We start from the raw sequence: 15880 nt of genomic DNA on the forward strand, positions 1-15880 counted from the left end.
TCCGCTCCTCTCTTTCAGACCCTGGGGCGTGAGAGTCTGGGCTTGGGCAGAGGACAGGTGGCATCAGACCTAGGATGCCAGGGCCATTTCCTTCCAGGCGGGGGTCAAATCCTCGAGAAGCCAAGCCATCCCTTCCAGCCACTTGCCCCAAACGGGATGCAGGCCGTAGTCACCTCTCTAGAAGGCTCCGAGAACCGGCCACCCCGCCCCACTCGGGTGCAGAAAGCCAGCTTCCCCCGACCCATTGGAAAGATTCCTGACTATCCACCCGGCCGGGGCATCTGAGGGCAGGAGCCGCGCCTGGTGTGCCGGATAGAGGAAAGTACTCTCGCCTGGCTGCTTATCCATTCCACCCGGACCCAGACTCAGCGCTGCACACTCCCCCGGGGGGGGCCAAGCGTAGTCACGCGCGCACCACACTTGCACTCACAAGCGCGAAAGGCTCTCGCTCTCCGCCCCGCACACCTGCGCTCCGCCCCCTGGTCCCAGACCGATGACAGGCGGAGGCATTTGGGAACCCAAGTTGGCTGCGGCGGCGCCCCCCATCCCTTCTCATTTCCGGCGCTGGAGTTGTCCGGAGCCTGCCGCCGCTCCCAACCAGCCTGCATTCCTCCCTACCCTTCCCTCCCCCCTGCCTGCCGCGGCACCGGTATCTGCAGTCGCAGCCCGGAGCCGGTGAGGTGGCGAAGGGGGGAGGGGAAGGAAGCAAGGGATGAGAGCCGGGAGGGCGTCGGGGGCCCTGAGCCGGACTAAGACGCCCCTGGAGCCGGAACCCGAGCAGGAACCGGAGCCGGAGCCAGACCCAAACCACCGGTACCGGGTGGGCTAGGTGGTCAAGATGGGAGAGACCGAAATTGGGGGAGGGTGCTGGAGTACAGACAGGTGAGGGGGCTGCACTGGCCTGGCTCAGGCGGGCGCGGAGGAGGTGCGGACGCTGACTCAGGCGCGATTCTTGAGCAGGCCACCTGAGAATTCCGTCCCATCTCGCTCTGCAGTGTCCTTGGGAGGGACAGAAGCGCAGGATAAACTGAAAAGGGGAACGCTGTGGGCGTCGGGAAAGTGGGACCAGGATAGTGGAAGAAGGCTTGTGCAGCCGCGGTCTGGCACCCCTAGCCCCGACCAGCACCCCTGGACCGGACAGCTCCCTGGTGGGTGGGGCCAGACCTCCAATGCTTGCCTGTTTCCGATCCTGAGGACAGCCTTTCCATCCCTCCCCCTATTCCTAGCTGCAGCTTCCTAACCCCAGGAGGCATCCTGGCCCGCGCTCGCCCCCCAGGGCCTCATGTCGGAACCACAGCCTGACCTGGAGCCACCCCAACATGGGTTATATATGCTCTTCCTGCTTGTGCTGGTCTTCTTCCTCATGGGCCTGGTAGGCTTCATGATCTGCCACGTGCTCAAGAAGAAGGGCTACCGCTGCCGCACATCCAGGGGCTCAGAGCCTGATGACACCCAGCTCCAGCCCCGTGAGTGAGGAGCCTAGAACCTGGCTCAGTCGCCTTTCTATCTTAGCCCTCTCCCCAAACCTCTGCCTGCCTTCTTGGCCAACAGACCCAGGCCAAATCCCAACCAAGTCTTCAGGAGGCCTAGTGATACTTTCTTAAGTGCAGTGACACTATCCTGAAAGCAAGGCTAGAGAAGGCAGCATGGGTGGGTAGGGCCCACTGATGATAATCCTGGGCTTTCATTCTTTCCCATCTTTTCTGCCCTGGCCCCTGAAATGCTAATGCCCAGCATGATAACAGACAAAGAGGTATGTTTTGAGCAATAAGCCACAGAAGCTGCCTAGTAATGTCTCCCAAAGCTGACTCATTTCCCAATTCCTTGCCAACCTCTTTCATCCTTCAGCTGAGGACGATGACATGAATGAGGACACAGTAGAGAGGATTGTTCGCTGCATCATCCAAAATGAAGGTGGGTGTAGGTTCCCCACCCCACCTCCTGACTTTCTCTTGCCCTGACCTCCACCTCCACTGACTCCCTCTTTTCCTTCTCCCCTCAGCCAATGCTGAGGCCTTAAAGGAGATGCTGGGGGACAGTGAAGGAGAAGGGACAGTGCAGCTGTCCAGGTGAGCTGGAAGCAAGGGCCAGCATGACTTAGCTTGCCTTGGAGAGTACCCTCTCTTCCAGCACCAGCACAATCCTCTCCAAGTCTCCATGCATGCTTAGGGGTGGGGGGGAGGGCAAGGCTGGCTGACCTATAGGAAGAACAGTTTTGTAGAAATCTCAAATTCTTCAAACCACACCTCCCATCTGGATATCAAGCCTAACGTTCACCCCTTGGGCCTCTCCTTTGGGTTAAGCATCACCTTCTTTTTAGAAAACAGCCCTGGGAAGGAGAACACATGATCACTACCATCTTAATTGAGTTTATTAGATAAAGATAAGGAAAGAATGTTGGGACCTGGGGAAAGTGGGCGTCTGGAGGCTTAAGGAGCACGCTGAAAGAACAGAACAAACAGAACAGGAAGAGAAACAGAAATGTCACCCCGCTGTCTTCTTCCTTACTATCCAGTGTGGATGCCACTTCCAGCCTGCAGGATGGAGCCCCCTCCCATCATCACACAGTGCACCTGGGCTCTGCAGCCCCTTGCATTCACTGCAGCCGCAACAAGAGGCCCCCACTTGTCCATCAGGGACGCTCCAAGGAAGGAAAGAGCCGCACCCGGCCGGGGGAGACCACTGTGTTCTCTGTAGGCAGGTGGGGAAAAGGTGTCCCAAGGCAAGGAGGTTGAGTAGGGGACCCAATGATCAATCCCCTGACTCCAGAGGTGGGCTCCAGCTCTTTTCTCCTGGACCATGACCTCCTGCAGGAGTTAGGCTACACAATGTGCCCCACAATCTGAGGGGATCTCCCTTGCCTTAGATTGGAGGGAAGTAGCCATCAAACCTAGGATGTCCGTGGTTGGAGGGAGGGGCCAAGCAGCCAGAGTTGTGATCCTAAGCCCCAGTGTTCCCTCCCTTCCCAGGTTCCGGGTGACACACATTGAGAAGCGCTATGGGCTGCATGAGCATCGTGACGGCTCCCCCACGGACAGGAGCTGGGGGTCTGGTGGGGGGCAGGACCCAGGGGGTGGTCAGGGGATTGGGGGAGGACAGCCCAGGGCAGAGATTCCAGCCATTGAGAGCCTGCCTCCTGAGAGGCCAGAGTCACAGGCCCTCGCCCGCCCCTCAGTGCAGAATGGAGGACTCAGGGATAGCAGCCCAGTCCCTTGTACAGTTGGGGGGAACCCTGGAACCTCTGCAGAGTCGACACTAGGGGCTGGAAGGAGGAGCCCAAGCCCAGGGCTAGCCAGTCAAGAGGCAAATGGACAGCCAAGCAAACTGGACACCTCAGATCACCAGGTATGAAAACATGGCCAGGCTGTGATGGGCTGAGCTCTTATTGTCCCCTACTCTTGGGATAGGGGTGCATTGATATGACCCACATCCTGCTCTCCCATTGTTGACCCTTCCTCTCACTCAGGTGTCTCCAGCACGGGGAACAAGGGGTGTGTAAGGTGAGTTTGTCTGGATTCCAAGTCAGATCATCTCATCCTCCCACCCCCTACTTACATTACTGAAGGCCACTGGTTGATACACCCAGGGTAAACTTCAGGCTTAGCCTTTGCTAAAAATTCTTTGGTTTGGTGGCTGGGACCAGGCCTGTGCTCCCTGGGATAGGGAAGGCCCTACAGCTTCCAGGGAAAAGCTAGAATACAGCTTGAATAAGAGGCAACATTGTTACCTTTCCTCTCCTCCAAGCCTCCTTCTTCATTGCTGAAGAACTACCAGCTGGCAGGACCAGGGAGTGGGTGGCCATGAAGCCACTCCTCTCTACTGGACAGTACTGTCCCCCAGCTGAGGGACCAGCCCTACTTCCAACTGGAGTTGCACGGTCTCGGCCTGGGGGACCTCGGGAGAAGCCCTCCAACCCCACCCCTGGCCCTGAGCTTATCCTGTCCCCTGCCTGCCAGCAGGCTGCCTGACCCACCTTCCCCATCACCTTGCTCCATATGTTAAGAGCGTGGCAGCTGGGAACAGGCCCCTGCCCTTGGTGGGCCCCTAAAGCAATAGCACCTTTAACCCCCTGCCCTCTTGGCACAAGAGGCCCAGGCCCTGGCTTGGGCTTTGTGCCCTTTATTCACTGTCAATAAATCCGCTCAGACCATTACACTTGTTTCACATACTGGCTCCAAGCTCCTTCTGACAGGTCTGCCCTGTCCCAGCCTCCAACCCAAGCGGCCCTGGCATCTGGAGCGGGCTGGCTCACAGAGCCGGGTGGTGATACAGATAGGTCAGAGCCACTCAAGACTTTGGGGGATGGGGTCCAGCCCCAGAAATTTCAGGGTATTTCACCACCCTAGAGCTGAAATAGTGGCAGAAAAGAAAGGGGCAGTTCCAGCCCTAGAGATGACAAGAGGACAATGGAGGGAGAAGGAGTTCCAGCCCCAGAAGTGAGGAGAGAAGTTTCTACCCCTAGAGGTTAGAGTAGAAATGGGGGAGAGTCCAGCTTTTGGCTGTGTCACTCCAGATCATTGAAGGGTGGTCTCTGACAGCATGGAGACAGGGGCGGCAGCAGCATCCCTGGGGGTTGGGGCCAGTGATCCCCCTGGCTTCAGGTAAGGGGATCTGGGTGACCAGGATCCGGGGCTTTAGCTGGCGGGGGAGGCGGTGGACGCACCTATAGGGAGACACAGTCAGGGCTCCAGAGGCCTCTCTTGGGGACCTCTGTTCATTCCCCCAGCTGTATAGACAAAACAGGACAAGTTGGAATGACCCCTCTCTACACAACCTCCTCCAAGGGAGAGGCCCTTACCGGCCTGAGTCGAGGCGCCATCATGTCCAGGGATCCAGGGCAGTCCAGTTCTTGGTCTGGAAACAAGAACCACAAGTCAGTCTTCAAACTTTGTTTTGTTCACTGCTATATCTCCAGCACTTCAGACAGTGGCACAGGTAAATACTTGTTGAATTAACAAGTAGTCACCAACCTGGGCCATAAAATCCATCAAATTATCTATCCTCAACATTTCTGGGGCACCTGCTGTATCATCAGCCTTGCTCGAGGTATCAGAAAGGAGTGGTGGGATCCACAGCACCCCACTCCCAGGGGCCATCAAGAACTCAGTAATGAATCATAACAAGTACAATGACTGAATGCTAAATCGTTCCAAGTGAACTAAGGTGCTAGAAAATGGGGTGTAGAAAATGCTCTCAGGGGTCTCCAGGGTCATGGAGGGAGGCTCTGTGAAGAAAATGTAAGTACCAAAAGGCTTTAGAAAGGTGACCATGCCAAGAAGGAAAACGATGACACAAATGAAGGTGTTTGCAGGACTCAAAAACACAGCAGAGGATGTGTATTGGGGAAACACTGTGGAACACTGGCTAATTTTTAAAATAATGAGAACACAGCTACTCCTTGCATGCTTGCTATGTGCCAGGAACAATGCTGGGCATCTTCAGACATCTTTTTAACTCAACTCCACTCTGTAAAGACCCAAACAGGTTAAACATTCCAGCCCAAATCACACACTAGGAAGTGGCGTCTGAACAGTGGGCCTGGTCCCACAGCCCAAGCTCTTCTCACTAGCATGCTTCAGAGAGCCTGATGGCAGAGGTTCCCAAGGAGGTTTCCAAGGGTTTCATGTGGCAGAGATGCCACGTGTAACCCAGGAGTCCCAAGATTGCTCTTTTCCTGCCTTTTTCCCTTCCAGGGCCCCCAGTTCCTTCTACTCACCCCCAGGCAGGACAGGTGCAGGCGGCCCATCCAAGGCAGAGGTGGGTGCAGGAGGGGAGAAGCTGGGAGGAGAAGGAGATGGCAGCATCTGAGGATGAGGGGGCACTGTTATTTCTGGCATGTCGGAAGGTTTCACCAGCTTATCCTCTCATCCCATCTTCAGTTCCTGTCCCACCACTCCCCAATAGGAAGAGTGGCCAAATGCTTGTATCTGGGTGGGGCTTGTAGCTGATCCACATTTCAACAGCCAGTATGTACTGACACTTCTTATGTCCCAGGAATCCTCTCAGCACTTACACGTACCAATTCATTCATTCCTCACCACCACCCCATGACATAAGAACCTTATAATTCCTATGTTAGGGGAAAGACTCAGGTTAATCCATCTGACCAAAATCATGGAACCAGTTAGTGAGAGTCAGGGGCTCCTGACTCCCACTCCTATGTTCTTCCTGTTGCATTATAATGATAGGTACCATATTTTAAGCACCTCCTGTGGGCTTCTGTGCTAGGGGCTCTACCTCCAGTATCCCTAGTCAGGATAGTTGGCCTGCTGAAGTAGGCATTATTCCCTATTGCCCAAAGTAATGCAATAGGAATTTGAGTGCATATCTATCCAGCACTAAAGAGGCACCACCAAACTCTTATAAAGACTACCTTGGTTTTCGCTTTCTCGTCCCAGCCAAAGGAGAGGGGAGGCCCAAGCCACTATAGGAGGTAAACCTGGAGAGGCTAGGGAGCATTAAGATGAACATGGACCATAGTGGGGTAGAAGGATCAATCCAGAGGTGCCTGGGAACACAGGGAGTAGGAAGCCTCACCTGTTCAAGGTCTGAGGATTCAGGTGGCCCTGGGGGACCAAGCAGCTCCTCCACCAGCAGGGAGGGGAAGACCCCAACATGGCCCCCAAACTCTCCCCTCCAAAAGCCATCATCCACTCCATCCTGGGCCCGAGGCAGCAGGCGGATGAGGGCCCCCTCAGGGAAGCTCAACTCCTCTGCGCTCTGTCCCGTGTAGCTGTACAGGGCACGGGCCAGGAACGCTGCAGAAAGCCGGGAGAAATGGTGGGGGAGAGGGAAGCAGTGGTGCCCCAGGACCATGACACTTTAGGGTCATTCAGTAACTCTTCTCCATACCCAGCATCCTCTGACCCAAAACTGTCCTTGCTTACCTGTGGGCTCTGCCCCTGAGGGATTGTCAGTGCCGTGGCCACTCTCAGGGAAGGAGAGGTCCGGAAAGTTGAGATACCGCTCAGGAACAAAGCCTATCTCACCGTGCTGGTTCCGAGCCTGTTCACCCAGCAATGAGAACAGATAACATCCATGCCCTGGCCCTCCTCCATTTAGGCTTCTAGTTTTGCCTGGATGAGTCCTTGTGGGCCAGAGAAGTCCCTCCCACTACTCCCAGCCCCCAAGGTCAGAGCCCAGGGTCCAGACCCACCTTGACCCATTCGTCGATATCTCCCTCCTCTATGACTTCCAGCCACTCGCCTTCTGTGATAGTCAGCTCGTCCTCACGCCCTGCCTGGGCCCCACAAGGAAGGAATCAGAACTTGGCTGTCCCTAATTCCTGTCCATCTGAGGTCCCCACCCCCATTCAGACCTGATAGCCAAACACCACGTGTGCAGGGCAAGGGAGGGGTCTGGTGGTCAGGGCTGGGGGGACAGGCTCCTCAAAGAGCTCTCCAGTCTCCTCACATTCCTCAAAGTCAGAGAGCTCAGCATCCTCAGCCTGGGGGAGGGAGGGAAACAGAACAGACTTCACTGTCACTCTCAGATACCCATTGTATCTCCTACTCCTCCATGCTACTCTCAAAGAACTCAGTGGATCCTCCTCCAAAGTAGTAGCACCCACCCATCAATTCACCAGGAATCACAAAAAAATCACCAGGATCACAGAGCAGCATAACACTAGTAATGACTGTAGAGTTACAGTCCTAGGCGCTTACTGTGTGCCAGGCACAGTGCTAACTAAGTATCTTATGCGTATCTTCTCATTTAATCTGCATCGTAACCTAGTGTTATTTTGTGTAACTACTAACCTCATTTTATTTATAAGAAAACTGAGACTCAGGTTAAGTCACTTTCCAAGATCACACAGCTGTAAGTGACTGGCTGGTACTCAAACCCTCAAACCACTTACAGTCTCCCCCAGAACCTTAGTTCATAACCACCATCCTATACTCATACAAGTTTGTTGAGGACTAAATATGCTATAAACTATGTAAAGATTTATACTTAAGTGATTTCGCCTGACCAGGCGGTGGCGCAGTGGATAAAGCATTGGACTGGGATGTGGAGGACCCAGGTTAGAGACCCTGAGGTCGCCAGCTTGAGCGCAGGCTCATCTGGTTTGAGCAGGGCTCACCAGCTTGAGCCCAAGGTCGCTGGCTCGAGCAAGGGATCACTCAGTCTGCTGTAGCCCTCAGTCAAGGAACATATGAGAAATCAATCGATGAACAACTAAGGAGCCGCAACGAAGAATTGATGTTTCTCATCTCTCTCCCTTCCTGTCTGTCTGTCCCTATATGTCCCTCTCTCTGACTCTGTCTCTGCCACACACACAAAAAAATACACACACACACACACACACACTTGATTTCATTTAAGCCTCAGAACAATGCTTTGAATTAGGTACTATTGTGATTCCCATTGTATAGGGCCTGCCCTCCACTGGGGAGTTTTACCCTCTTAAATGTGTGTGGATAGGGAGTGGAAAGAGCTCACCGTGGGAGAGAGGTCCCTCTGGGACAGCCGGGCTTCACTGAGCCGTTGCTCCTGTTCCATCTCATCCTGGGCTTGGGTCATGGCTGGCTTTAGCCAGCGCTGTACATCTAGGCCAGCCCCCTGCAGCAAGGCCAGCCGGGCAGCCCCCTTCACCTGACTCACCTGTCATAGGGAAGAGGGATCAAGCCTATGGTTGGGCTTGCTTTGGGGAGCTGAGTGGAGCCTCTCCAAATGTGTCCACTCTTTACCTACTGCCTGCCCCTTCTTCAACATCAGACAGAGGAGTGGAGGAGGGTGTTGGCTGAGAAGGTGAGATCTCAGTGACCCTAACCCCCAGGGCTATGTCTCACCTGGGCCCTCAGGATGCTCTGCCTCACTTCCTGCAGCCGCTGCTCTATGCCCAGAGCCTCCCGCTCCGGGGCCTGCTGCTGCCTCTGCTCTAGCCGCTGCAGCACCTGGATGGGAAGCAGAGGACAGGGGTGGATCAAGATACTATGGGACACAACTTACTATGGACCGGGCACTTCTCTAGTGGCTTCACATGCATTATATCATTTGATCTTGCCTATGAGGTGGGTGCTATTATTAGCCCTGCTTTAATGATGAGGAAACCGAGTTCCAGACAGATTAAGTCATTCCCTTACTCAAGGTTACATAACTAGGAAGCAACAGAGCAGGATTTGAACCCAGGTGGGTCTAACTCCAAAAGCTGTGCTCTTCACTACCTTGCCGCACTGTTGGCTTCAAATACCTTTCCCTCCTCCCCTGCCTGCAGCTCCAGGACCTCCTTAGTGACTCCCAGATCCCCATCTCTCAGATATTCTTGTCCAACCTCCACCGTGCCACCTCACCCGAAGCCCGTGGTTCTGGATCTTGTAGTCTCGGGCAGCTCGATTCGTCCAGCGCTGAACCTCTTTCTCCAGGTCATTCTCCCCAGCCACACCTACAGCAACCCCCTCCAGCTCCAGGGTACACACCTGAATGAACATGGGTGTTGTGAGGAGGGCCTAATGCTGTTCTTTCTTTATTCCCTTTCCCTCCAGTTCCCTCCTTTTTCTTCTTTCTGTCCTGACCTCCAAGGACAGAGACAAAGAGGTGGCGGTACACACCCATGTCCATGGACACAGGTGTGCATTCATGTGAACATACAGACACAGAGTCCCATAAGTGGGATCCAGGTTGCGGGACAGAGGTATAATGAGGAGGATAGTGCAGTGAAGAGACAGAAAGGTGAATGAAGTGTGTTAATTTGTGTCCTGGTGGGAGGGATGTGAACTGCAGTCTGAAACCCCCTCTCCATGGTTTAACAGTCACCGAATTAACATCATCAGAAGGATAATGGGGATGTGCCTAAACTACAATCTCCTTTACATCTGGCCTGGTTGCAATAAGTAGAGGTCTCACCTGATCATTCCCTGCTGGCTGAAACTTCTGGGATGGTATGGGGGAAAATACCCCGGGGTCTTGAAGAAAGACCGTCAGGTCCTGCTCCCAGCTTACCTAGGGGTTGGAAGAAGTCAAAGTCAGTCACACACCGGCTCCCCCTCCAAGCCTGTTCCCTCTTGGAAAAAAGGACAAGGTGAGAAGAAAAGGGGTAGACATGCAGTAGGGTGGCCTATATTGGGAGAGAAGGGTAAAGAGGACCTCTGGGGAGCTGTTACAGGGCACAGGCCTCACCTGGGAGGTGGCCTGTACCCCGCGGCGGGCGTGCTCCAGCGCCGTCTCTGTTGCTTCCAGCTCAGTGTGGCTCAATAAGGTCAGGGGGTCCCTCAAATGTTCAAATAGCTCACTGACCAGGGCCTGGAAAGAACCCCAAGATATTGATACAACCTTCCCCCAGGTCTCTTATCACAAGCAGGCTCTCTGTCCAGGTTTGAATGGGTGATGGGCATGAGGTATGGGAAAGAGGAAAGGAATAAGACATTATTATTGCTTCTAATAATAGGCCCTCATGAATGCACAGTACTTAACTGTTTAAAAAGCATATCCATTCTCTCCCTTGAGCCCCATTAGTCTTAAAGGAGACAGAACAAAAGGTTTATTCCTGATGAAGAAACTGGGGTTTGGAAGGGTTAAGTGTTCTGCACAATGTCATGCAACCAGCTAGAAGCAGAACTAGAACCCAAGTATGCATTTTCTACCCACTGTAAGCAGGTTAGGTCCCTACCACCACCCGGTCTGCTGGTGGTAGAAGCAGGGAGAGGCCCTCCCCTCTTTCACCACTAAGAGGTAGGGGGATCTAGGCTGGAACTGGCCTTGAGCAGGGCTGGCAGTTCTTCCTGGTAGTAGTGATCAAGGTGGGCATTGGTGGACACCAAGTTGAGCAGATACTCATTGCGGGCCGCTTTCAGCTGCTGGGAGTACTGGGCTGATTGTGTGGAGAGCTAGGAGGGAGAAATGGGGTGTCAACAGTGAACCCTGGACCCTTGAGTCCTTCCTTCCAAGGCCAACCCAACTCCAGAATGGATTCTAACATTATTGAAATATCTGACACCACACTAAAAATTTTACATACAACTCCTACTCAAAATCCTCTAGTGCATCAGCGTACATTTAAAATATTGAATAAAATCCCAGCTGCTCTTTACCGTGGCCTAACAGGTCCAACAGGAGCTGGCCCTGTACCTCTCTGAACTTTCATAGTGTCTGTACCCCAGCTCACAGTGCTCTGGCTCCATTGGCCTTCCCTGGGCTCCTCGAGCCTCAGAGCTTCTGCACTCACCATTTCCTCTTCCTGGAATGTTCTTCGCCTAGATCTTTGCACAGCTGGCTCCTTCTTGCCATTCCGGCCACCAGTTCAGAGAGGCTAGCCCTCTAAATTATACCCTCTTGTTATACTTTACAGCACCTCGTTTTGTTTTCATTTAATCCGTTATTATTATTATTAATTACAAAAAATTTTTTTTTACTATTTATCTTCCCTCAGCAGGCAGGAACTCCATTGGTAGCATTCTCCACTGAATCCCAGTGTTTAAAACAGTGCTTAATAGCCTGACCAGGCGATGGCGCAGTGGATAGAGAGTCGGACTGGGATGCGGAGGACCCGGGTTCAAGACCCCAAGTGGCGACCCAAGGTTGCCAGCTTGAGTGTGGGCTCATCCTTTGAGGAAAAGCCCACCAGCTTGAACCCAAGGTCGCTGGCTCCAGCAAGGGTTTATTCGGTCTGCTGAAGGCCCGTGGTCAAGGCACATATGAGAAAGCAATCAATGAACAACTAAGGTGTTGCAACGCTCAATGAAAAACTAATGATTGATGCTTCTCATCTCTCTCTGTCCCTCTCTCTGACTCACTCTCTGTCTCTGTAAAAAATAAATAAATAAATATTTTTTTTAATTTTAGAAAAAAACAACAACAGTGCTTAATAGAAGTTCTCAATAAATACGCATCAAAGGAATGAAAAAGAATGGCACTATTTTTATTTTATAGATGAAGAAAATACGCTCAGAGAAATCAAGTTAACCAAGGTTACTTAGTGAGTAAGTAGGGAAGCCTGAATTCATCCCAGTCTCTCAGACAAGCCCCTGGGGTTCATACCACTAGACTACTCTGCCCACCCTTCCCTGACCCTCTTCATGCCTACATCCCCAAACCTTGGTGCTAAGTTTCTGGAGACTGGCTCGAGTGTGGAAGAGCCCATGGTCACTTCGGTTCAACCTGTGCAGGCAAGGGAGAGGAGTCAAGGTTAGGCCCAGCTAAGGTGTCTTGGTTCTACTTCCTGAACGCCTCTCGGGCTCACTAACTCCCTATAACCCCACCTGGCCTGGACATCAGCCGCCTTCTCCTGTGCCAAGGCCCACACACGTTCCCGCTGCCCGTACAGCTTCCGACTTCGGCTCAGCTCCCGGACAGACTGCAGCACCTCGGCCTGTGCCCTCTGGAGGTTCTCTGCTCCCTAGGGGCATCGACACACAGAGTCCTCACCCAGAACACCTCCAGCCCTGAGCCAGCCCTTCCTTCACCCCATCACTGAGCCATACCTTCCTAAGTACCTGCTCCTTGGCACTCCGCCCTGTGCCCCCTGCCAGGTCACGGTATCGGTCAGACGCCTGGAGCCGGGCTTGGCCCCCAGCCACAGTGGCATCCAGCAGGCAGCGCCAGGCACCAAACACCATCCTGCCTCTCCCCAGAGAATGTCTGTGTTAAGGAGGGGAGCACTCCAAAGCCTCACAAGACCCCCCCCAAACACCACAGGAGACAAGAGTGTTTTCCCATCCCCCTCATCTGGGAGCCCTCAATCGATCTGCCCATTAGCTCAGCCACAAGGATCACTCATGCCCTCTACCCCCACCTACAATGTCCTTGCTGGGTCAGCTCCTCTCCTGCTGCTGTGTCAGCTCACATGCCACCACCCTCACTGAGCCTTCATCCCCATAGGTTCCTGGTGTTGAACTCCTCATCCCATTTTGGTCCCCTGGCCTCTCCCTCTATGGGACCCACCTGCTGTCCATCTCCCCGCTCCGGTGCCCTTCCTTTTTCAGGAATGGCCCAGCCAGTTTCTGGAGTGCCTGGTGGAAAAGTCATCACAGACCCAGATCCTTTTCAAAGACTTCCCCCAACTAGGATCAGAGTATAATAATGCCACTCACCAGATGTGTGTTATGTGCCTCTCGCTTTGTGCTTTACATGCATTAACTTATTCCACCCTTACAACAACCCTACATGAAGGTACAATTATTGTTAGTCCCATTTTACAAAAAAAGAAACCGAGACCAAGGAAGGTTAAGTAATTTGTCCAAAGTTACACATCTTAATAAGTAGCACAGAAGGATTTGATGCAAATCTGCCTAACTCTAGGCATTTGCTCTTGACCAGAACAAAGGTATGTGTGGAGGGACATTGCTGAAGGTATAAAGGAGGCCAGAACAAGAGAGTATGTCTAGAGAAAGGAGTCCCATACCTGCCCATATTCTCGTTCAATGGCTGCCCTCTGCTTGCTGTAGGATCTGTGGAGATTAGGGGAATGAGGTGGTATTACTGTTTGGTTCTTTTCTTCTACCCCCAACCTCTTCTCAGCCAGGACAAGAGGAAGAGGGGAACCAGGCCTACAGTGTGACTACACCAGGAGCAAATGAGACTACAGAGTCCTTGAGATCACCTCAGGCAGCCGCAACACAGGTCAACCTCACTTCATTGCTCAGAGCCTCAGTAGGATCCTCTCCACCCCTGGAGAACCATCTGTGGGCTTGGAGGTGAGGGCAGACAGGGGCAGGAACAGTGTCTACCAGCCTTCAAGCAGGTCTAAAAGAGGGAGGGGGATTCTACCCTAAGAGTGATCATGGGGGCGTAGTGAAGTGAGTGATGTGGGGTCAAGGGGGTTGAGGAAGGGTCCCTGTGTGTTTATGTGTGTGTTAGGGTGGGAAGTAATATAATTCCTATTCTGTATCTGGAGAGGCAGGCCTAGGGTGAGGGCTGTGAATGGGTAGTTTGACGAGCTCTTCACCCCTGCTTTCCGCCCCCGCCCCATGTACGTCGGAAAGAGGCGGAGCGAGACCGCGAAGGTGGGGGTGCATGGAAGGGGCCAGGGGCTACCTGATGTCCTCCAGCAGATCCACCTCCCTCTGCTGCCGGGTCTGAAGGATGCTCAGCTGCTCCAGGAAGCGAAGCTTCACCTCCTGAGCCGGCTTAACCTTAAGAGGTAAGAAAAGGATGAAGACCCCTGGCGCAGGGACCTGAAAAACACTCCGCGCAGGCAGCGGTGAGGAGGCGGGGCCGGGGAGGGGCTGAGCTGTTTCCTCGGTTACTTCAGGGTCGGGCCCTGACCCCTTCTCATTACTAGTCCCCTACCACGAGTCCGGTGCCCCCTTGGTCCTCATAACTCCCCCAGCCCACTGGGAGTCCCCATTCCCAGGCTAAGCTCACTTTTCGGGAGGGCGGCTGCATCTCCGCTCCGGCCCGGCCAGCGACTCGACTCCGGAACTCCAGGGAGCCCCGCCTTCAACTAAGGCCCGCCCATGCCTAAACCCCGCCCCGAGTCTGGCCCGGCTCCGCCCTTGCCCCGCCCACGTCTTGTCCGCCTAAGCGTAAGGCGGTGAGGTGCCAGGCGGAGCCGCGGAGGAACTGAACCTCTGCTGCTACAGCTTCCAATATCCCAGAAAGAGTTCCGGCCGCCGCCGGTGGACGCCGCGTCTGCTGGGAGGTAGGGGGAACCCCAGGTTTCTGAGTCAAGACGCCTGGGTTTTATTTCTAGTGGAGCCGATGACTCAGCCCATAATTATTTCTAATTATTTATTTGCATATGCAGATCTTCAGTCCCCTGCTCAAAGGTTGGAGAATGGTGAGGAATTCATTCTGTGACCAGGGAAACTGAGTCACTGGATGCCTGAGTGAAGATGCGTCTGACGAGGGAAACAGGGCTGGTCCCAGACCTTCACCCACTTCTCACTAAACTGGAAAAGCCAGAGTGAGCCGAGATGAGAAAGACGCCTGGAGCCAGCAAGGAGGCAGTCCCGGGAGAAGAGACAGACACGTCCCAGGCTAGGAGAAGCCAAAGACACCAGTGAGTAGGTGAGAGCTGGGAGATGAGCGTGGGGCCTTTGCAGCCCACAATGCCCCAGTCACCTTTAGGGTCTGCCCTTCAGGCCGGCACAGCTTTCTCAGGGTCTGTACACTCTTTCCTCACTCCCCTCACCCATCCTTGGCCACACCCATCACCACACCCCCGACTTGGAAAAGGCCCCAAACTTCAGATTCACATTTCCAACAGCCCACTGACACCTCCACTTGTATATCTGATAGGTACCTTAAACTTTTAAAACAGCTCCTTCTATCTGACCCCCATTCACCTCCCTCAGGTAACATAAAAAATGGTACCACTCTTCATCCAATTGGAAAAGTCAGAGAGCCAGAGTCAGTATGCTCTTTCTCCTACCCCCACATTCCATTCATTGGCAAGTCCTGTAGGTTGTTTCTATAGAGTATCTCCTGTTGCATGACCAGGTGGTGGTGCAGTGGATAGATCCTCGGACCGGGAGGTGGAGGACCCAGGTTTGAAACCCCAAGGTCTCTGGTTTGAGTGCAGGCTCATCAGGCTTGAGCACCAGGTCACTGGCTTGAGCGTGGGATCATAGATATGACCCCGTGGTCACTGGCTTGAGCCCAAAGGTCGCAGGCTTGAAGCCCAAGGTTGCTGGCTTGAGCAAGGGGTCACTCGCTCTGCTGTAGCCCCCAGGTCAAGGCACATATGAGAAAGCAATCAATGAACTGAAGGTGCTGCAGCAAAGAATTGATGATTCTCATCTCTCTTTCTTCCTGTCTGTCCCTATCTGTTCCTCTAACTAACTCTCTCTGTCTCTGACAATATATATATATATATATATATATATATATATATATATATATCCTATTGATCCACTTCCCTCAATTTCCAACACCACCAATCTAGTTTAAGCCCCCATTATCAGTCTCCTGGTCTAATATCTGGTCTCCTTGCTTCCAGTCT

At 53.4% G+C, this 15880-nt stretch overlaps 2 protein-coding genes across 5 annotated transcripts; one reads left to right on the plus strand and one right to left on the minus strand.

Annotated features, from left to right (window-relative positions):
- The first annotated feature begins 40 nt into the window (after nt 1-40).
- RELL2 (RELT like 2) lies at nt 41-4153 on the plus strand. 2 transcript variants are annotated; one of them, XM_066341555.1, is made up of 8 exons: nt 41-813; nt 1227-1466; nt 1849-1914; nt 2003-2069; nt 2516-2701; nt 2970-3345; nt 3467-3500; nt 3745-4153. In XM_066341555.1, exons 2-7 carry the CDS (start codon nt 1283-1285, stop codon nt 3497-3499), a joined length of 912 nt encoding a protein of 303 aa, XP_066197652.1. In that variant the 5' UTR covers nt 41-813; nt 1227-1282; the 3' UTR covers nt 3500; nt 3745-4153. The 2 variants fall into 2 exon arrangements, with proteins under 2 accessions (XP_066197652.1, XP_066197653.1); XM_066341556.1 differs by having other exon boundaries at nt 2970-4153.
- Nucleotides 4154-4287: 134 nt separating this feature from the next.
- On the minus strand, nt 4288-14438 carry FCHSD1 (FCH and double SH3 domains 1). 3 transcript variants are annotated; one of them, XM_066341552.1, is made up of 20 exons: nt 14302-14438; nt 13972-14069; nt 13340-13385; nt 12880-12947; nt 12420-12555; nt 12198-12334; nt 12033-12096; nt 10698-10826; nt 10120-10242; nt 9847-9942; nt 9294-9419; nt 8793-8897; nt 8443-8604; nt 7319-7447; nt 7157-7240; nt 6888-7005; nt 6538-6758; nt 5717-5804; nt 4799-4854; nt 4288-4663 (listed from the first exon to the last, which is right to left on the minus strand). In XM_066341552.1, the coding sequence occupies exons 1-20, from the start codon at nt 14320-14322 to the stop codon at nt 4598-4600; spliced, it is 2073 nt and encodes a 690-aa protein (XP_066197649.1). In that variant the 5' UTR covers nt 14323-14438; the 3' UTR covers nt 4288-4597. The 3 variants fall into 3 exon arrangements, with proteins under 3 accessions (XP_066197649.1, XP_066197648.1, XP_066197650.1); XM_066341551.1 differs by having other exon boundaries at nt 12420-12561; XM_066341553.1 differs by lacking the exon at nt 14302-14438 and having other exon boundaries at nt 12420-12561; nt 12880-12998; nt 13972-14046.
- Nucleotides 14439-15880: the final 1442 nt, after the last annotated feature.

The sequence above is a fragment of the Saccopteryx leptura genome, chromosome 6, assembly GCF_036850995.1.
Source record: "Saccopteryx leptura isolate mSacLep1 chromosome 6, mSacLep1_pri_phased_curated, whole genome shotgun sequence".
Taxonomy (NCBI): Eukaryota; Metazoa; Chordata; class Mammalia; order Chiroptera; family Emballonuridae; genus Saccopteryx; species Saccopteryx leptura.